Below are 23,808 nucleotides of genomic sequence, written 5' to 3' on the forward strand. Positions count from 1 at the left end.
TCTTGACTGTGTTAGATGGGACAAATTGATGACGAAACATGAAGACCTCGCATCACACCACTATTACTCTCCAGCGGCAGCCTGCTGTCCATTAGCGGCTTATAGGATTTACTAAGTCTGCTGTGGACGTAGGTGCCAAATGGTCTATTAAACATGACATGAAGAAGGGTAAAGACTAAAGAGAATGTGGAAAAAAGTGGCGTGGCAACTTCTCCATATGAAACAAGTATCACTTAGAACTCTCTAACTCAGCAGGGTGCTTGCATCCAGCTCACTTCCAGGAACTCAGGCCCCCAGGACCCCAACTAAAGTGTATGGGACCCTCACCAAGATTACTTGATTTGAGAACTGGAAAAAATTCAAAGAAAAGCAGCATTACAAAAATGTTGCAAAGTTTGAGCTGGGAAGACTTGGGAGAAAGGAGACTAGCTGCTTCACTAAGTGGTATTTTCCGAGCTGTCAGCGGAGAGATGGCGTGGAATGACATTAGTAGAAGAATAAGTTTGAGTGTTGTCTCTAAAAGTAGGAAAGATCACAATATGAAGATAAAAGTTGGAATTCAAGAGAACAATCTGGGGCAAATATTTGTTTCCAAATTCCAAATTCTTTGCAATCATTTAAGAAAAGCCTGGAAAAAAACACGTAAGAAATCTGCCACCTGGGCGACTGCCCTAAATGCAGATCAATGTTGATTGATTGTCGACTGATTTGATTGAATTTTCCACCTTATTGTCATATTAGGTTTCGTATATATTCAGTCATAGCGAAAAAGAACTCCTTTTGAAGTTCTGAATTCCGCTTATGATTCTTTGCCAGTCACTGTTGAGTGCTTTGTTCAACAAAGTGGTCCTCTTACAATAACTTTTGTAGTACTTAAAATATTTTGGAGGGATTAGTTTGCAGGAATGAAAGGCATGATAATAAGAGATTTTCTTAAATAATTGTAACTTATTAAGAAATGTCCATAAAAACAATAGGAAAATTGACTTACTATAGTGATGGGCAGTCTGAGATGAGGTCTCAAGATTTCTCGAAATTTCTCAAGAGGGATCTTGAGAGCATTTTCCCCGCACTGTGTGGCGAGCAGCATGTCGTAGGCCCACAGGGAGCCTAAGCTTAATGTTGTTTGTGCCGAGTATGCGAATAACCAACCAAGGGCCTTCTCCAGGCCGTCAATACGTGTAAAAAAAAAAAACACCAGCTAGGGCGTTCATTTGTTTCATTTCTACAGAGGTCTATTTTAATGCAGTATAACATAATTATAAAGGATAAGCATTCTGGCATTGTATGCAGCAGTGAGTACACGAATGAACAGGCTAAGTACAAAAACTGACGGCTACTGTAGATACTCCTACCTGGATGCTAGAGACATGCATTATTCTAACTCGAGACAGGACAAGATGCGCCTTGCTGTGTATGCAACCACCATTACGCACGAGTGGAACGTGTAATCTAAAATGCCTGAGTTTCCTCCAGTTCTTTTGACAAGTAGGTGTACATCGTCATCAGACCCAACATTCAATATCATATGACCACTGTTTGTGTTTACCAATATTTTGGTGACGAAGGAAATAATTCCTTACGTCATAGAGTATTCGCATCAATTAGGTACTTCGGTATATCACAGTGCAATGTGTAATTGTGTCTAATTGTACGCGACAACTTTAAGACGATGTCTGAAAGGCAACGTAAGTCATGGATGTACGTTATTTTGAAGAGATGCCACATAGCATAGCCAGCTGTGTTGTTTATTCAAAAGGAGTAAAATACGTCAGCAGAAATACTTCTGGAATGATCCGGCACTTAAAAACAGTACCGGCGATAGGGGAGGGAGGAATAATTGCATTTGTATTCCATTTTAGCCGGTTGAAACTGGTAATTATTGTATAAAAGCAATTTATTCAAGCCCTGTTGTCTTTTCAGCTCTTACTCTATTTTCTTAAATTATTATTATAATAATTTTGGCAGAAATATGCACAAAATGTCGTTTGTCGTGGCTAACCGATTTGTACAGCGCCACAGCAAGTAGTGAAGACTTTGCATTTGCATGTGCTGTGAGGAAGGGTAGCAGTCTTTTATTTGCCAAAGTTATGGACACTGAGGTATGATTCACCTGCTTGCCGTGCGCATTCGTCAGTATGAGTCTCTTTAGTGTCTGTTCTTAGTATGTAGTCAATTAATAAATTATTTTAATTATTTTATCACACCTTATTTCTATTAAATTGTAATACATGTGTAATTGTTCCTTTGATGAAAGTTTTATTGTATAGTACTGAATTAAAAATAAACTCTTATAATTACACTTAAGTTCGTAAACTATTAGCTTTCTGTCAAAATTCGCTCAGAGAGCTTCAAAAACTTACCATTTTGTAGATTTTTTTTTTTTCACTTTTATGTACCCCCCCCGTCGCATTATCACACAATCCCGGGTACTTTTTGTTGTCTGTGCAGTTTTTGCCCCCTCACTTCTAATTCCCAATCGCTGCTACTGCTTAAAAATGCATAATATCTGTGAAGAGGAATTGTCACAAAAAACCCCTGTGGGTGGGAGCGGTAAAATAATACCCACGGTATCCCCTGCCTGTCGTAAGAGGCGACTAAAAGTGGTTCTTAACTTGGGAGCGTGGTTTGGCAACCACAGGGCCCTCGGCTAAGTCATGATATTGCTTCCACTTACTTGAGCCAGGCTCATCACTTTCATCTACCCCGTCCGACCTCCCTCGGTCAAGTCTTGTTCTTTTCTGACCCTGACAGTATTACAGCACTTGAGGCCTAGGGCGTTTCTCATTTTCACGCCCTTCGTAGCCCTTGTCTTCCTTTGGTCGACAGCTTCATTTTTTTTGAAGTGTCGAATCCCTTCCATTTTTTCACTCTGATTAGTGTTGTATAGAGGATGGTTGCCTAGTTGTACTTCCTCTTAAAAAATAACCACCACCAATTGTCAGAGAACACCTCCGGCTTGGTCTGCACCACAAGAAGCTACCCTACAGACAACAACTGCGAGGTATCCAGGCAGGTGTACATCCTGTCTACAGTTATTAACAAAGTATAACGTAAGGGTTATTCAGCTAATATGTCCATCTGAAATAACTCTTGAACCATTCAATATACTGACATTCTATTATCACTATCGTTTATGGTATTAAGGGGCTCATAGTTCAACATGCAGTTTTTCTCCAGGCTTTTGACAAAATTTATCGGCACACACGTTTCCAAATGAGAACTGCTGATGATATACTATCAAGCTTATGCTCGTAGTTACTGGGATGTCGCACAGCTAGCAGCACAGAAGAATCGGTCTCGAGAGCGTTGCCCATCACCCCTGTCAAAAGAATTGGAGCAAATCAGGCACTTTAGATTACACGTTCCACTCATGTGTAATGGTGGTTGCATATGCAGCCATGCACATCTTGCCCCGCCTCAACTTCAAATAATTCGCGCCTCTAGTATCCAGGTAGGTGTACATACTACCTGCAGTTATTCACAAATTATACAGGATTATTCAGCTAAGATGTCCACCTCAAATAAGTCGTGAACAGTTTAAGATATTGACATTCTGTTTTCACTTTCGTCAATGGTATTAAGGGGGCCATTACTGAACATGTAGTACTTTTCCAGGCATTTGACACAATTCATCGGCTCACATGTTTCCATATGAAAACATTATTTCATGCAATAACTGCTTATGGTATACTATAAAGTTTACATTTGTAGTTACTGGGATGTGGCACAGATTGCAACACAGCAGAATCGGTCTCGAGATTCTCGCGAGAGTCTCGAGATCTGTGACATCAGTCTCGAGAGTATCGCCAATCACTACTTACTACACTACAATAAGAGAATGAAAGTGGAAATTACAATGATTACAGTACAATATTTTGAAAGGAACATTTATATCACTCCTCCTTTAGATCACTGTGTTCTGAGTCTTAAGTAAGGTTTAAATACCTGGGAAACTGGAATTGGTCGATGATGATGACGAAGTAAGGTTTAGATACTCGTTGTGGAACATTCTAGACATATTCATTTTAGTGCAATTTAAAAAATTCATTTAGAAATGTGTTTAGAAATACCTCAGCACCCTGTCTTGTGTCCCCTGCTAATCGTCTTGTTGGATATCACCATTGATCAAATCATCCCGATCGAACAAGGTGGCTTTAGGAAACATCGGAGTTGCTGTGATGAGGTCTTAACATTGACAACTGTAGTAGAAGCTGGATTTCAACAAGGTCTCAAATCAGCTGCAGTTTTCGTGGATCTTACAGCAACTTACGACACCGTATGGAGGGAGGGCTTGATGTCCAACTTTATTGAAATCATCCCATGTCAAAAGTTGGCACTTTTAATGAAAAACATGCTTTCTAACAGGCGCTTTAAGGTGTTCCTGAATGGGCAAGGTAGCAGGTGGAGGATTCTAAACAATGGCCTACCTCAGGAATCAGTTCTGGCCCCCATTTTGTTTAACCTGTATATCCATGACATGCCTCACACAGATTCCATGAAAATTCAGTATGCAGACGACCTAGCATTAATTACCCAGAGTAAAGATTTCATGAACTGTGAGAATGTTCTAACTAGTGATCTGGCGAAATTGAGTGATTACTTCCACACATGGAGACTTCAACTGAACACAAGACTGAGGTTACTGCATTCCATCTAAATAATAAAGAAGCCCAAAGGAAGCTACATGCAACTTTTGACAGAATCGAATTACCCCATAACTACAATCCAATATATCTTGGAATCACTCTGGATCGGTCCTTGGCATTCAAACAACAGTGAATCAAGTTATCGAGGAAACTTGGCTCAAGAGTGAATCTACTCCGCAATATTGCCGGAAGCAGCTGGGCTGCAAACGCTAATACTCTACGTTCTGCTGCACTCGCTCTTTTGTATTCTGCTGGTGAATATTGTGCCCCTGTATGGGAAAACAGCGCTCATACCTCTAAGATTGATGTGCAACTCAATGAGACCATGAGGGTTATCACTGGTACTGTTAGATCTACTCCCACGCAGTGACTACCAGTCCTAGCTAATATCGCTCCGCAAGATCTAAGGAGGAAAGCAACTAAGGTAAGCTTGCTCAAGAAGACCACCTCTCATAAGAACTCTCCGTTGTATGATGCCCTGCAAGATCCACCAACAACACGTTTGAAATCACGCAAGCCACCCTGGGTTGATTTAGAAGGTGTCAATTCTTTCAACATGACCTACAAGTAGCAACAACGTTGGAACGAACATCCACCCAACAATGCTCACCTGGTTGAAGATCCTACAAAGAAGGTAGAGGGATTCCAACTACCACGCCAAACCTGGTCGAAGCTGAACTGCATTAGAACGGGTGAAGGGAGATGTGGTCACACCTTAAAGAAAATGGGGTTTCCGTACATCTGCTGCCTGTGACTGTGGAGTGGAGGACCAAACCATACAACATATTGTTCAAGAGTGCCCACTTCGTGCATTTGACAGTGGTCTGAAGACTCTACACCAAGTGACACCATGTGCTCTGGAATGGTTGTCAAATTTGGATATTTCCATTTGATTATTTGTCAACTTTTGTGTACTTGTACAACCATACGATATATATATACCAGTTGTCAGAAGTACACAGTTTCTGTAAAAACTCACTCACAAATTTACTCAAGATAACTACCGTCATATCATAGCGTGTGGCCTCAAGAGAGGTCTGGTGCAGATCTTTTGAGTTGATGCATGTAGGCGACCTCGATTGAAACCCTTCTAATATTTCTAATATTCTTCCAGTTTAAGCCTACTGCAATTCTTACAATATTTCTTGAACTGATACAATCTTCCTAGAAACCAATCCTCTCTCTTGAGACAGGTCGTAATGTAGATATTGATGGACTTGTTTTCTAAAGAATGTCAAATACATGGATTGTGCTTCAAAATCTCAAAAATCCATTACACGCTTTTTTCCTTTCCGTGCTTTTCCTGGTGTAACAAATGAAGTCTTGTGCTGTCTCTGTTCTATTAATTTTTTTTTTTTTTGCTACTTGTTTAACATCACATTAACACACTGGAGGCTTTTGGCAATGGAAGGATGGAAAAGGGCTAGGATTGGGAAGGTAGCAGTTGTAGCCATAATTAAGGTACAGCCCCAGCATTTGCCTGGTGTGAAAATGGAAAACCACGGAAAACCATCTTCGGAGTTGCTGACTGTGGGATTCAAACTGACTCTCTCCCGAATGCAAACTCACAGCTGCGTGACTATAACTGCATGGCCAACTTGCTCAGTTCAAATCCTCTTGACCATCTTCTACAACACTTTTGTTGCATCAGCTATTTTTTTCTTGTACTTTCAACAACTCCTTTCTATACTGTTCTTGTCTTTTATTCTCTCTGTCCTCTGTTTCCTTATTCATAAAACTACGAACACTTAAAAATCTCTCGTGTTTGTCCTATTGTTGTTGCAAACTTCAGTATAGAATTTTCAGCGACATAATTCACTTCATGCACGAACGGTAGGAATATGTACTGACAATGAACTGATTTGTTTAGCTACTGACCATACTTGCTCAGTCAGAATCAGACGAAGCAGCCCCTTCTCTTCCCTTCCCGCCCCTCTTCTGTATTCCGCTAGTATACTAGCTGTCAATCAATGTGTGATACGGCTGCCAGCAGACTTTGCCTTTTGTTTCATGTGACAAACTGATTTGAGGCAGTTATAAAACATATACTACAGCAATGACTAACAACAATCACGAACAATGAAACTCGCGCATCTCATGTTACCTTCAGAATTAAAACTAGTCTCTTACAATAATCTGTACGCAAATGACAAGATTTTAACTCGGTGCTTATGGTAACCTAGTGTTCTGTACATTACTGATGGTGGTTACAATAATTTATTTTTTTACTTTGTTTTTACCCTCTAGATTCACTTGACATTGGCGATACTTTGCCAGAATGTGCAGTTTGGCGAAAATGGTGCTTATGATACCTTGCCTTTCCAGGGACGATACACAGACATTATCAATAACAAGTTCAAATAAACTAGAAATGCTGCAAGTCTTGAGAAGTACGAGCATAGCTAGGTGGAATAATGGTGCTGTTTTTTAATGACATTATATGGTTGCCAAGTGCTTCTCTTGGTCATTTAAGGCAACATCTTCAAACCCACTGCGAGTTGTATCTGTGGCATTTTGGAGAAGAATTCATCCTCATATAGGATCTTTCTTCCAATACAAATATCGCCTTACTAAAGTGACCTTGGTTTGCAGAAAATGTTATTGAACATGTCTAGGATCTAAAACAAGCTGTTTCGGGACAGTGTGGTGGTGATTGTTTTAAGAGGAAGTACAACTTGTTTTGGGACATTGTGACAGACCACACAAAAATATGAAGAACCTGTGCAGACTTGTCATTGGACTAATACAGGTGGTAGGCAGTAGGCCATGAAGTATTCGAGTACATATTTCTGGATGGAGATTTTCTTTGGGGAGGCCCCCAAAGATCACACTTCCCGCATGGTGATCAACTCAAGCTACATTGCCTCTGGCATGCTGTTACTTCTAAGAAGAGAAAGAAACAGCTGGGAAAATTGAAAAGAAGTGATATGGTAGGAAGTATATGCCTGCCCCCAAGCTTAGCATACTACTGTCAGATGAGGTGATGAGGATCATAGTGGTGTAACTGGGTAGACAGGGTCAGGAGAAAACCACACTGGCGGAAACAGATGCTTACATGTAAAATCCAACAAATTGTAGACAGCATGTGCAAGTTTTTCATGTAAACTTAGAAACTTATTCTCCCTCTAAATGGACATATTCCTTCAACAACTGTAAGATTCTCCAATGGAAAGAAAGTTGACAAGATGGTTCACAAATCTGTCAAAGAATGGCTTAACCTCGTACAGAGGGTCATGGTCAGTTTCAGTCCGAAGAACAAAGGTCTTATTGTCAACAATATGCAGCATGCCAAGGACTGATAATCTTGCGACATCAATTTACAAGCAAAACTTGTCTGTAGTACAGGATTATTTGTCCAATAATATTTCAATATCAGCTTCTTCACAAGATATGTGTAAAACTATGGCAAAGAATTTGTAGAGTTCATATTATTTTACACAAGTCCATTTATTCCACACAGAATTCACTTTCAATTTGCCTTCTGCACATTACTTGTCAACTGACTGCCTGACATAACGATTAGTTTCTGTCATGATTGTTCTGAACAAATCACTGAAGAAATATGTGAAGGGGTCCATTGCTGTTGAAGATTCGTCAATTGGAATTTGTACCCCGGATATTTCATCAAACACAGAATGCTGAGGCTGTCTGTCATCATAAGATAACCACTGTCTATTTCTTGGGGAGTGGCTTGTAGCTACATATGGCCCCACATGGGAGTTAGCACATATTTCAACACACCCATCCCAAGATGCTTTCCAAGGCCAACTATAGACTCATCTAAAATTGAAAAAAATGAGTATGTAAGCATCCATATACTAGATAAAATTAAAATAAACGTGGGAACAAGTGTGATTATAGCTAAAATTGACAGGGTAAAGTAAGAAATTATGAATTTACCAACCATTATCTTTGATTTTTCATCCGAATCGTTGTCGTAGAGTTCTGAAGAAAGATTATTCAATAAAATCTCCAGTTCTTGGTGGTTTAGACATCTTGAGACCATGATCACACCGAGCAACCATGCATTTACAATTCACTCATTCGTCAGCCATGCGAGACCGTGCAGCTATGAAGCTGCCTCGGTAGTACCATCTTAGTATCATAACAGAATTAGGTTCCAATGATGTGCTGCTACCTGGTGTTTTTTAATTAACTACAAGCACTGCGGAATGTGTCCCAGCACTCTGTTGACATTTGTAGTACGTTGAAGAGGATATATATGGACTAGAATTTGATGCGTATGTCGCTCGCCCCCCACGGAACGTTACAAACTACGTACATCGCTCATCTTCAAAGTGTTAAAAGAAAAGAACATGGTAACCTACAAGCCTTTATGTTTGCAGATGACTATGCCATCTGAAATGAATCAGAAGAGAAATTGGAAGAGAGACTGGAAAGCTAGAGTAATGAGTTTAAGAACTAAGGGCCAACACATCAGTAAGACAAAGATAGTAGGGATGATGATGGGTTATCCCTCATTCAAGAGTATGATCGTCTTCCTGAAGAACTTAGTTTTTGTGAGATCTTAAGCGACTGTAAAGGCCAATCTTAGCAACTGCAGATTTTTTCACATTTTTGACACAAGTAGGGATAGCATTGCAGAATGAAAGAGATCGACCACTTGCCATTCTCAATGAACTAAAGCTAGACAGCAACCCAGATTTCAAGTACTTGGGCAGCCTTGTCTCAAAAGACAACCTGGCAAAACATGACGTGATCAATCGAATCAACAAGGTGACAATTCTACCATCAAGTAAGGTGGTTGCTGTGGGACGAACAAGGTACCTCTGGAAATAAAGATGACTGCCTGGCTCTTACATATGGCCTTGAAATCACCACAATGACCAATTGGGATAATTCTAAACTCCAGGCAGCTGAAATTAACAAGAAGTTTAGAGAGTAAGTGGGAATAGGAGATTCCTCAGCAAGATCCAGGAATCAAGACTGAAAAGGTTTGGACAAATCAAGAGGATGCCAGTGAACAGAACTGCAAGGAGGGAGAATTTGAACGAGAAATGGGAAGACCAAAAAGAAAGTGAGTTGATTTATTGAAGAAGTATGTACAGCAGGGAGAGAACAAGTCTGGGACACTTTAGTAAAAGAAGTGAGCTACGCTAGGTCAAGATGGAGGGAGCTCGTACCACACCTGGACAACTAACGATGGTTTAAGAAGAAAAAGAAGAAGATTAAATACAGAAACATCTTAATAGAGGTTTCTCAGTCACTCAAACACAATTACTTTCCTATGACCCATTAATTACTTACATGTTAACTGCAGTCTTGGATATTGAGAACTGGACTCATCACTCGTTTCTTGCTGAATACCACTGTCCTTCATGAACACAGGCTTTGAACGTAATGTTCCAGCATTACTACAAAGCTTAGGAGTTCTTGTGTTAATAATTTTTATGGTTTTAATGTCTTTAACGTCTTTCAGATTAACGGGCAACAAGAGTGATCGTGGGTTGCCTGTCACTGGAGTGACACGGATCACCTGACGAATAGGAGTAATAACTGAAGTAGAGGTCTTGTTTAGAACATTCTGCAGATTCAGTGATTCAACCTGGTTAGGTACAGTCAGCACATCTGGAAAAGAATAAAAGAAACATCATCATTTCAAATTAAATATAAAGTAATTTATTACGTAGACTTGGGGTATCTGCTATATTCAGGTTGTTTTATCTTCTTTGATGCAAAACGTAAAATTCTAATGACAAGTTCTTCCCAAAATAGAAAACCGTTACACAAATGTCCAAATACTGTATGATCTTGTTATTAACCCCTCAACTGGGTGAATAGTCGCATAGTGCCAATCAGCTAGGAACTAATTATTGAACGCAACTGGCATTTGAGCTATCGTGCACGGTAGCTTGTGGCAGATAAGATCACCCGACAAGAGGATGCAACTGACTGCATTACTTAATATTACTCGTAATCAATTACCTTTACTTAATTGAATTTGAAAATCAATTATAATTTCAATTAGATGTGGTATTGCAATAAATAATAATAATAATAATAATAATAATAATAATAATAATAATAATAATAATAATAATAATAATAATAATAATAATAATAATAATAATAATAATAATAATAATAATTGTATGGCCTCAGCTACCGTGTGCAAACACTTTAATTTACTGTCTGCTCGCCAGTTTCGACGTTCCATTTTACTCGAGGCCTACTAGATGGCAGAGTAAACCGAATCTCTCTTTGGTGTCTATGGCTGAGATTTAATTTTTTTGTCGGATAAATACCAAATGTCCCACCAAAGATCTTTAGATCTTTTACAAGCCGACATCGTACAACATGGGGTGTCGAATGGACTTTTTTCCGTCCATCAAAAATCCGACTACCTCTGCCGGGTGTGAACCCGCTATCTTGGGATCTGGAGGCCGACACTACCACTGATCCACAGAGGCAGCAGGTATTGCAATGATTTCATTATAATATTAATAATTATTATTTTCATTGTTATAAAATACACAGGAAGAAGAGTTCTCAAATATGCACACATACCATGCTACCATAATAACAGAGGGATTTAACAGAGATGTAACGATGAGACAGTACAGCATTTTATCTACGTCTGCCCAGAAGTCTTTTTCCATCACGTTGGCCACTCCAGATCTATCCGTGGCATCACTAATAAAATTTTGCCATTTAATATTCACGGATAAGAGATCAGTGTCTTTTCAGTCCAAGATATGTTCCATTGTACTATCAATAGTTTCTAGCACCCACTGATATCTGACAGGATGGATGTGTCCACAGACAAGAAAATATATAAGAAATTGCCTATTACATGAATGAATACCCAGGGTGCGCATAAAACACCTGGCGAGGCTACGTCGTACAGGACACATTATTGCCATTTCGGCGCGCACTTGACATGAGTCACAGAATCCATTAAAGGATGAGAGTATTCAAACCTATTACACACAAAAGAGGTTCAAAAACAACCAGATACATGAAAGAAGTGATTATAAATAGCCAGATGCCTATTGCACCTTAGGAATGCATTTGAATTCCAAAAACGCCTAAAGGTGTCCCACCCAATAAGTTTGTAAGTGCCTTTAGGTGTCAAGCCCAGTCACGGGGTTAAGAGCCTACATGAAAAGAAATTCTTAGTCTTATGACGAACTCTTTGCACTATTGTTTGTTGTTTGTCCAACCCTTGTCCCGTTTCCCTACGGGGTCGGGTATGAGGTGAGATGAATTTGTCGTGGCGGTTTTTTATGACCGGATGCCCTTCCTGACGTCAACCTCATCAGAGGAGTTAATGAGAGATGAAATGAATGACGTGATATATGATAGTAGGGAGAGGGTGAAACCCGGTGCCGGCACATAGCCTACTCCTGTCGAATAGCACCAAGGGGTCTGCTCAAGGCTTAACGTCCCCATCCGACGGACGAATCACCATCAACAGCGTCATATGCCCTCCCTTCATATGAGCACTGCGGAGAGGTTTGGAATTTAATCCAGGCTTTTGGCACGCAATCTACTGATTAGAAATTGTATACCACCACCTCCCCTACCTTGCCGGCCAACATTCTGATGGTGAAAATTTTTTCGACCAACGGGACTCGAACCGGCTAACCTCGGTGTTTGACCGTTTTTAGACTTCAGCGCCTTAACGATCATGGCCACCAGGCGGGCTACTCTTTGCACTATTACACTCGTCAAAAAGAACACAAGCAAATTTTACAACACAATTTGGTAATCATGACATTCGATGTTGTATAAATAGTAGTAGCTTCATTTCAAGACAAACATCATCATTGATAATTGCCAGAGACAGAGTATATAGGGCATATCTAAATTAGCATAAACCGCTGCCCGTTGCTGTGCTTCAGAGAAGTGAGGCGAGGTGAGGTGTATAATAGACCGAGACGAAGATAATGCTCCGCATTAAATGCATAAGTTTCTTCATTCTACTCTCACAGAATATTGTCCTTGTCTCTTAAGGCAATATCCAGTTTATTAAGTAGTCATATTTGCACAAACAGTACAAGAAATTAACATTATATAAACAGTATTTAATACCAATTGTAACATACAGACTAGAAACACTGGTAACTTATAAGGGACAAGATAGTAAGATCCAAGCAGTAGAAATGAAATTATTAAGAACATCAGTTAAAAAGACAAGAGATAGAATTCAAAATATTAAAATCACAGAAGAGCTAAATATAGAACCATTAGTACAGAACATACAGAAAGCAAGACTGAGATGGTTCGGACATGTAAAAAGAATGGGAAAGGAACGGGTAGCAAGAAGGGAATTGGAAAGAGAAGTTAAGGGAAAGAGACCAGTTGGAAGACCAAGAAGAAGGTGGATGGATCAGATTCGGAAGGACATTAGAGAAGCTGGATTGGTGGCGGAAGTAATGGAGCAGAAAAAGTGGAAGGACAGAACGGAGTGGAGGAGGCTTGTTAACCACACCCGGGCAACTGGAGTGGGACATTGATGATGATGATGATGATGATCATGATGATAATGATTACAAGAACACACAGTAATTAAGACATACTTGTCAGTCAAGGAATGTATCGAGCAGTTTCTCCTCTCATCTGTTGGTCTGAATCACTTTCTTTATTATTTAACATGTGCTAAGATGCAACAATGCCGCCACACGATCGTGTATTCCTTTACTCACAACATTTAAGGGGACTGATGACTGAAAATTTCAACTTCTACAATTTTATAAATATCAGCATGGAATTTTGTGAGCACATTCATGAAGTAAATATTACCTAATACTGTATAGGCTTTTGGGCTTATGCCGTGTCAAGAAAATTGATTTATTATGACACGGCATTAGCCAAAAAACCTAGGACTTATACAGTATCATGTCTATAAGTACGGGCCGTGAAAGCATCAATGGCAACATTTAAATATTACCTATTCTATCAAGTTTCAAAACAGTGGGTTCAATTATTAATTTCTGATATTTAGTTATGAGTAATTGAAAAAAGTTCCCTGAGAAACAAGTTTGGTTTCCATGACTTCAAAATTTAACAATGGTGTTTACATATATATAATTTCTCCTCAAATATGTATGACTAGAAATGTTTCTGGTTTACTCATTTCTATAGAAAAATAATATACTTGTCATAGTCAAGATCCAAGCAGTAGAAACAAATTTTTTAAGAACATCGCTTAAAAGAAAAGAGATAGAATTCAAAACATTAAAATCACTTGTACTTACTATGTCACTTAGTAAAAACTTTAAAAATAGAATAATTTCAAATCATAAGATGATGGAGGTCCTTGATTCACAACCCGACCTGGGGAGCTGGAAATGGCATACCAGCCAACTTTTGAAAAGGGCTATCTGTAAAACTCACGCGCGACAAAAAATCTAACGTCTTTTGGCATACCCCCGGCTTGACGAAAATAATAATACTTCTGGGCTACAAAATACAATAATTCATGCTTTAAACAGGATATGCAATCATATCTACTTACATCATAGGCCAATGATTTGTAGATGAATATAACAATCAAGAAGAAATCCATGTTAAACAGCAGCAGGTGAGGTGAATATTAGTTTGGAGCATACATTACATAATAGGACTTCCTTGATAAATTAAGCACATATGCGATAACTGAAAAAGGCTTTACACAATAATACTCATTTAACGTAACACAGGCAAGAAATAATATAATACACACTGCAAATCACACTCTAGTTCGACTTGAAAGTCATAGTTGTGGCCTTTTTAGCTTCCTGCAAAAAGCCTTGAGAAAATGTTTTGTCATAACAGATACCAGAACTCTTGGTCTTCAAAATAAAAATAGACTCCAGAGATTCATTGGACATGCATGATCTGAACTCTGTTCTATTTTTCTTCACAGGGCTGAAATCAGGTTCACATTCTGCATTGCTATGGGTATGGTGAGAATAGACAGTGTTACTTCAGAAATTTTTTTTGCTAGGGGCTTTACATCGCACCGACACAGATAGGTCTTATGGCGACGATGGGATAGGAAAGGCCTAGGAGTTGGAAGGAAGCGGCCGTGGTCTTAATTAAGGTACAGCCCCAGCATTTGCCTGGTGTGAAAATGGGAAACCACGGAAAACCATTGTTACTCTAGAAATGTGGTTATTTTAAGAAGTCCATCAGCTCCACGAATTCTTGATATATGTGCCCAACTGGAATCGCTTGCAGCATCGTGATTTTCAACCAAAGTGTCATCAACCTGAACTCATTCACTACCTCATCTGTAGTTTCATTCTCTTCCTTGCATAACATGATAGGAAACCTTTCCAAGAAAAAAATTAATGGAAGAAAACTGTGCATCTTAAATGTTGTCAAACTCAGCAACTTGAGCACGCTTTAACACATCATCCTTGAGTGGAAACTTGTTGATGATGTAGTCACAGGCAGTACAAAAGTAGTTTCTCACTGATGAAAAGAAAAGGGATATATCTGTATCCTGGAGATTATTCACTATGTTGGAAGTCTGAATGCCAAATCACTTAAATCGTTGCGTCCACCATGTGCAATATTAATATCACACCCACATACCATGCAAAAGATAAATTTTTCTCCCTTCATTTTAGTATGCATGTAAAATCAACAGAATATGATTCTTTAAATGTCTGGAAGTACTGTTTCTTGCTGGATTTATCCATGATAATCTACAATAGGAATATAGCGTATGAAAATGTCTGAGAACAAATTGAAACATCGAAAGGAACCTGGACCACTGAAAGTCACATAAAATTATAACTAACACTCAAGGTAGTCAAACACTTCATTAAAACATGTCAAAGCACACAAAGTCTTAAACAATTAAATGAACACAACACCAACCTCGTGAACAAAGAATATGCACATGGTAAAAAAAAAAAATACACACACACACACACCCACACACATGAAACGAATGTAATTATTATTCTTCTTTATAACTTAATGGGCTTCGCGAACAGCGGTATACCGAGTCACTGGAACGAATGTAATTATAGTAGTCCAACAAATACAGGAAACGGCAAAGCACGAAGTTATAAAACAAAAACTTGAACACTTCAAAAAAAATCATAACCTTGTGCCAATTCACTGTCATAAATTGACACTTTGAAACTAAAATGGACGCAGCTGCCACGAGACGAATAGATACGGCGCATTAATTATTATCGATATCGAGAAAATAATATATACTTATAGCGTAACCAAAGCAAGAAATATCAATGCGGCGGTGAAAAAAATAAAGTAAAGCCCAAGATTGTTATATCATTATCACTACTACTTCTCGTAAAAGACTGAAATCCAGAAGAAGCAAGGTACCGGTCGTGGCAAAATAAGCATATAATATGAGCAGCTGACATACTTGAAGAGCAAAGGGAATTATTACAACATTTGGGAGAAAAAAGCAGAAATAGAGTGCTACACTGAAGCGCGCAAGTAAACATCAATAAATCAAAGTGGCATATTCAGAAGAAGGTTGCGGGAAGGATTACGTCACGAATCCTGAACAGCAGCAGATAATATTCATAGTTGACCAGAAAGAAATATTTAAGTCATGGCAATTAGTATCAATATATCAAGTAGAAATCGTAACAGATAACTGAATTTTAGGTAGACATGTTTGTAATCTAGAAGAAAAATCAAGAGTTGAAACTTAAAGAAACGCTACATTTGACACCAATATTAATGTTAGAAGGCAGTGAAGTTCCTAAGATGACGAAACTGACTGTTTGTATGCATTTTTGTTACATTTGCCCAAGAGACGATTGTCAACATGAGCTAAGGAGACCATGGCCCAATGTCCGGGGAAGACTTGCCTGAAATGATGGAGATGGAAACATGACCTGTCCCACAGCATCCCAGAGACCAGGATGATGTAGCAGCCAAATCTAAATCACAGATGTACCAGTACATCTAATTCCAACTTCATTGAAGCAGAGGGAAGAAGATAAGTCATATACGTCAATGCAGTAAGTAAAATAAAATTCTTTTGAATGAAATGTTATTTTCTTATGTGATAAATAGATAGTGAAGCGGTGAGATCTTCGAATTAACTCATAAATAGTGGATTTTCATGAGATAACATATACATGTAACAATGCAAAGGGATGATAGTCATCTAAACGAAATAACAAATCTTTGGCTAGGATGTGAATGTGATATATATATAACCTGTAAATGCGTTCATAATGTTTCCTAACATAGAAGACGTTAGCATATGTGAATAATAAGAGTTATGTCGACGTAATGGTTAATGTGATGAATAAGTTAGGGTTAGTATTTTATAAAATGGAATTCACTCAGTGCCATATGTAGGTTATAGTTGGATTTTGAGAAGATATGAGTAACATGAAATGATAATAATGTTATTTGTTTTACGTCCCACTAACTACTCTTTTACGGTTTTCGGAGACGCCGAGGTGCCAGAATTTAGTCCCACAGGAGTTCTTATACGTGCCAGTAAATCTACCGACACGAGGCTGACGTATTTGAGCACCTTCAAATACCACCGGACTGAGCCAGGATCAAACCTGCCAAGTTGGGGTCAGAAGGCCAGCGCCTTAACCGTCTGAGCCACTCAGCCCGGCAACATGAAATGAAACAAGTAAGAGAAATGGAATATTCAAGCAAATAGATGATCATGAAATTATCTGGATCAAATCAATGTGTACATGAAGGTAGTTGATATGACAGAAGAAATATAATGAGATATGAAGCACAGGATATATATGAAGAATGAGTGAATAAGAAGAAGAATAATGATGGTGATAGTTATTTTGTCGATAAAGAGAATGATTTATGGCAGTGGTTATAATAATAAGACTGATGACATTTAAGGTTAATAACATATTTAATTCCATGATGAGTGATAATTCTTAGATATTCCATATCCAACATTGAATATAAGTTGCATAGCTGACATATAGAAGGTAGGCACATATAAGTCGTCGAGATAAATCCATATAAGGAAAGTTGAGAAGAATATTAACCAGCATTAACCCAGATTTGATTGATGATTGTTGTTTAAAGGGGCCTAACATCGAGGTCATCGGCCTCTAATGGTATGAAATGAGAAGAAATGAAATGAGAACTTAAAAAGTCAAAAATCCTCCAGTAACCAGAATTGAAAGCATGAGGACGAAGAATGAATGGATGGACGGATATGAATTTAAAACGATCAGTGGATCCGATCCGCTACTATAGCAACGTATAGCTCCTTCGTGCAAACAATGGTCAAATAAGTACTTCAGATATGCTACTATATCCCAACCCATTGTCTTTTGTATATCCCCAGAAACCTTATCAATTCCAGCTGCTTTTCTAGTTTTCAACTTTTGTATCTTACTGTAAATGCCATTGTTATCATAGGTACATTTTAATACTTTTAAGTATTAGTCACCTCCTCTATCTAGACATTATCCTCACAACCAACAATATTTACATACTGCTGACTGAATACTTCTGCCTTTTGAAGATCCTTGCATACACACTCCCCTTGTTCATTAATGATTCCTGGAATGTCCTAATTGGAACCTGTTTCTGCCTTAAAGTACCTATACATATCCTTCCATTTTTCACTAAAATTTGTATGACTGCCAATTATGCTTGCCATTATGTTATCCTTAGCTGACTTCTTTGCTAGATTCGATTTCCTAGTAAGTTCATTCAATTTCTCCTTACTTCCACAGCCATTTCTGACTATTTCTTTCCAACCTCCTTCTTAGCCTTTACTATTCCTTACCACCTTTAAAGGTACAAACCTGCTTTCACATTCCTCAACAGTTTCTTTAAACCCATCCCAGAGTCTGGTTACATTTTTATTTACTGTATTCTACCTATCATAGTTACTTTTTTTTAACTCCCTCATGCCTGTTTTATCAGCCATATGGCACTACCTAATAGTCATAATTTTAATACCTTTCTTTCTCTCACATTTATTTTTAACTACAACAAAAACAGCTTTGTGATGCCTAATACCATCTATTACTTCAGTTTCTCTACAGAGCTCATCTGGTTGTACCAGTACCACATCCAGAATATTCTTCCCTCTAGTTGGTTCCTTCACTTTCTGAATCAGCTGTCCTTCCCATATTAACTTATTTGCCATTTGTTGGTTATGCTTCCTATCGTTCACATTACTTTCCCAATTGATATTAGGTAAATTGAGATCACCTGCTACAGTCATGTTCCCTTCCATATCGTTTCCCACATAGCTGAATATCTTATCAAATAATTCTGAATCAGCGTCAGCGCTACCCTTTCCCGGTCTGTACACTCCAAAGACATCAAATTGCCTATTATCTGTAGAGACAAGCCTTACACTAAAATTTCATGTTTATCAACTTTTTCATAGCTTACAAATTCTTCTAATTCTCCCCCTCCTACCACTCCTATCCTATCTCTACGATACTCACTTCAGCTCCGTGAGAATATTTCTCCATCCATTATTCAACTCTTCTAACAAAGAGAAATACGAGTGAAAAAGTAAGCATAAAAATGCAACGGTCAAAACTTATTCTTTATAAGTAAAAATGTACAGGTACATTGGAATGTTCCTTCACTTTACCGCCAAGACGAGAGCAGTAATTGATACAGTAGTTTTGTACAGTTCTTACATAAATTCATTGCAACAGCATTTTAATTTCTTACCTTCCAACAATAGGAAAAAAGTGCATGTATTTGAATATGGAATGATTTTTAACATTCTCCACAGAATACAGGTGATGTTCACGATTGTTTTGATGTTACACTTTAATGTTGCTGACATGCAAAAGTGGGGGATAATAGAGGTTAGTTTAATATTTTGTGGTGCTACGATCCTAGGAGTTCAGTGGGTCAGAGTTGTAGGTATTAGACAGATTGTACATTCATTTTGTGAAGTTGTAGAGACGTTAGATATTCTTTATTCTGTCATGTCACATATGTTCTGGAAATTCTGTGCTAAGTGCTGTTTGAGTGTTACGAAGGCATTACAATCCATGGTTGATAACAGAGTAGCCAACCGCAGTTGCTTAAAGGTTATGACTGGTGGTGTCTGGCAACAATTGCCCGAGGTTACAAGTTGCAACACCTGCTCTAATCAAGGCCATATTCAATAAGGGTGATACCAGACCCACATCCAGCAGATCAGTGAAGCAGGTTTTGGCCAATCGCGGGCATTTTACTTACAGCTCGGTTTTCAAACAGTCCAATAACCATGAATAATATGCACATCTAATAGTTTTACCCTTTTCCAGATAGTCTAGGAGGATTATCCCTTGTGAATCCCAAAAGACAGTCGTCATAAACTTTCCGACTGAAGGAACGGTCTTCGCCTTTTTTGGTGCAGATTCCCCCTTGTTTAGATTGTTGTTTGGTCTCAGGAGTATAGTAATGTATCCATGTTTCATCCACAGTGACGGAACGATGCTTAAAGTCCTCCGGATTCTTCTGGAACAGCTGCAAACCATCCTTGCAACACTTCACACGATTCTGATTTTGGTCAAGCATGAGCAATCGCAGCACCCATCTTGCAGATAACTTTCTCATGTCCAAATGTGTATGCAAAATATTATGTACCCGTTCAGTCGAGACGCCCACAGCACTAGCAATCTCACGCACCTTAACTCTTCTGTCATCTATCACCATATCATGGATTTGATCAATAATTTCTGGAGTCGTAACCTCCACAGGCCGTCCAGAACGTTCAGCGTCACTTGTGCCCATATGGCCAGTCCGAAAATTTTTAAAACACTTATAAACTGTTCTAATCGAAGGTGCAGTCACCATAATGTTTATCAAGCTTCTCTTTAGTCTCCTGAGGCGTTTTGCCTTTCATAAAGTAATGTTTAACCACCACACGAAATTCTTTTTCGTCCATTTCTTGAAAATCACTCGACTTTCTTGATTCACACGAATGCCAAACACATAGACCAATATGGCTGAAACTGGGTGTGTGTTCATTCAAGAGATGCTACTAACTAAACATGACCTCGATACGCTCTGGTGGTGCCATCTCTCGGACTTTGCACGCACTTTTCAAACCACCTTCGTAATTGCCCTTTAATCCTGCATCTGTGACACATACATGAAACAGTTGCACCCTAGGTGACAGTGCTGTAGTTGGAAAGGAATGCTAGTTGGTACTGTTAAAAGTCATTTGCCATTACGTCAAAGGAAACTTCAGATGGACTTGTACTCTGCTTCTTTAGTGGTGTTTATTACACTTATACTTTTGTCAAGTAGCCTACATTATCAGACCAAAATTGCCACTACAAAATTTTATGACAGAACTCTTTATTAACAGTGAAGACATCTGTTATTTGAGTGGCTAAAATGACCTTCGGATACAGCTGAGCAATAAATTTTCAGTTCAGCGCTAAAGAAATTCTATGGCTAAATAATTCTTTAGAAGAATTAGATTTAGCCACAAGGTGTTGCATTGGCAACAGTGATGAGTTCATTTCTTCTGTAGCAACCTAATGGCATGGAACCTTAGCAATTTTAGTAATAAGGGAATCATTACAGCAGAATTCTTCAGGTGCCATAGCATAAGCTAAGTGTGATTTAGCCAATTCAAGGGCACGTGATGAAATTTTGAATTAGCTAGTCACATCACAGATAGTCTGTTGTTTTCAAAGGAAGCAAACAATGGACAATTGTTTCAATCAAGAGAATTATATTCAATTTTCAGAGTCAAAATAGTAGTTATAATAAATCTAGCCCTATTATAAAGGCTGCAAACAGCTAGCAAATAACTTCAATTTTTAATAAAGATGAAAGGGGTATTTTCAATTCTATAATTTTTGCTGGTACGCTAACTCAACTATAGCACTGCTGGGTGAGGAATGCCATTTTAGCTGGACCAGTCTACGAAACTATAATTGTTGCTCGTCAGCTGGTCTTCTGAGCTCAGGCCTCTAGGTAATGAGTTCAAGAGGTAAAACGAGTGACATAGGGAAACCGGCGTGAATCCACCCCCATGGCATGTCTCCCTAAGGCCTGGCAGTAGATGGTTGAAGATGAACCCTAGCCTCTTTTGTTTCTTTCTTTGCAGGTTGCAGATGGTCTCTGGGTGGTATATTTAAAAAGTGTTGCCCTTTTTCAAGGCTGAAAATATTTTTATTTACGATATAATTCCCACACTGTGTATTCTGTATTTGCTGATTTTCATGTACATCAAGCAGGTAAAATTGAAATAGATACTCTTGTTCCTAATACCTGTTCAGTCTTTGACCGCACTTCGCCTTCAATGTGCCGCAAATCTGCAATCACAAAGTGGACCTCCAGCATTTCTATGGTAATAATGACGAAACAAGCAATTTGCTGATCGACTGGATGAAAGCAAGAGGACACGGGCAATGCTATGTTGAGAAGATCTCCCAAACACCAGTGCCATTGAAAAATCCGTAGAAGATATCTTTCAAATCAAGACTGCTTTGAAGCAAACGAATCTATGAAGAACTACTAGCTTAGGGTTTCTATGATTTTTCACTAAAAAGAAAGACATTTTGCAAAATTCTAGTAAAAACTTGACATTTCTGAAAAACCTGGGTCAAATTGAATTTACAGTAGCTTTAGTGTATTCTTTTACAAAACCTCATATCACATCAGTAAAGAACATTTTTACTAACACAGACGTACATGCTGTTCAGTGTAATGGAAACTGATTCATCCTTGATAAGGTATTTGCAAGTCTTAAGAATTTCTTTGAGCATCTTATGTTCTTTTGATATTACATCTAAGAATTCTGTACATGACAGTAAATTAGAATGGATCTTCAAAATTATTGGTACTTTGACCATATTCATTTTCACAGTTTCTTTCATCAGACTACAAATAATTAAGATTAACGCATGTTCCACACCTGTATTACATCCTGGTAATGCCAAACAAAGGCCTATAAAGTTTGTCATTTTAAACTCAGATGTTTTCACTTTTGGAACAACAGACTGAAGTGGCATCAGTGCTGGATACATTTGGTGGTGCAATAGAAATCATTTGCATTGTCGTAGAATTGTGCAAAAATATGTTTTTCTAGTTCCAGTTATTTTTTCACTCACTGTAGTCAACAACTTTTCACATTTCCCAGAATGCGACTTATTCAGCAGTTTGTTGATGTCATTCGTAACTTCAATTATTGTTATGTCTTCTTTTCCACTACCTTTAATTGTACATGAAGATACTTTCATAGGCTTGCAACAAAGTGGAGGCTGGTAATTAACTGTGGGTATAAAAAAATTAAAAATTTCAATGAAGGACACCTAACACTTTACAAAGATGAAAAAATGAGAGTATCCTCCTAATTCAATACAATAAATATTCCGTCATTAGACGGAGTAAACAAATTCAAACATGTTTCGGCTCGTTTGCTCGTTTCAGCAATCTTCAGTGAAAAATGAGGGGAGTTTGAAATAATTTACATAATATAAGTTGAAAAAATGCTAAAAAACATAATGAAGGAGCAAATGAAAAAACAAACAAAAGAGAGCCTAGACGGAAACAAAATTAGCACAAATATACAATATTTACATCATATGCGGAGCAAAAAACAACTCGCTGCGAAAAAAATTCAGTGAAAAGGTGTTAATTTAAAATAATAATTGAAACTAAAAACTGTGTTAACCTAAGAAAACTAAGGAATGAAAAAACAAATGATGCAGATGGAAATGAACAATAGTAGCACATGGTGAATTGTGGCCCTCATAATTTACAAAATATTGTTTAGAAACAATAACAAAACAGGTTGAAATCACTGTCGAAAATCATCCTTGTAGAAACCCATCACATTAAGTTGGTCAGGAGGGGAGCGGGAGCAAACATTTGAGAAACCAAGCCTGATACGACGTGCAGGCGAAAAGCCTGTGACAAGGAAAAAACACCCATGAAATTTAAAGCTTTAGAAACAGCAGCATTCTCAATATCTTCTCAATCTAGCGGTCCCTTTCTTGATTATTGTTTCATAATGTTATAAAGGGTCGGAAGGGCCGTGATATAAAATTGAGAAGCTGTGTTAGGTAGAAGACAGGTGTATAGTAAACTGTAAGTGATCTAGTGGAAACCGTCAATGAAGTTCTAATCTGTAATGGAAAAAAATGAGGTTGTGTGAGAAACGTGGGGTGAAAGTAAAAAGTGTAGAATGGGCTGTGAAGAAAGCTTAAACTTACGGTGTTTAGCAGGTGGTTGTCCTCTC

The 23,808-nt window shown here is 38.3% G+C and overlaps 1 protein-coding gene across 1 annotated transcript in view; it reads right to left on the minus strand.

Moving 5' to 3' along the window:
• Positions 1–23,808, minus strand: part of LOC136858435 (cyclic AMP-responsive element-binding protein 3-like protein 3) — a 117,173-nt gene that overhangs the window by 57,929 nt on the left and 35,436 nt on the right. Inside the window, exon 3 of the mRNA XM_067137977.2 lies at positions 9,918–10,238. Within this exon, the coding sequence (XP_066994078.2) occupies positions 9,918–10,238 (321 nt within the window). The remainder of the gene's footprint in view (positions 1–9,917; positions 10,239–23,808) is intronic.

Source organism: Anabrus simplex, chromosome 1 (assembly GCF_040414725.1).
Source record: "Anabrus simplex isolate iqAnaSimp1 chromosome 1, ASM4041472v1, whole genome shotgun sequence".
NCBI lineage: Eukaryota > Metazoa > Arthropoda > Insecta > Orthoptera > Tettigoniidae > Anabrus > Anabrus simplex.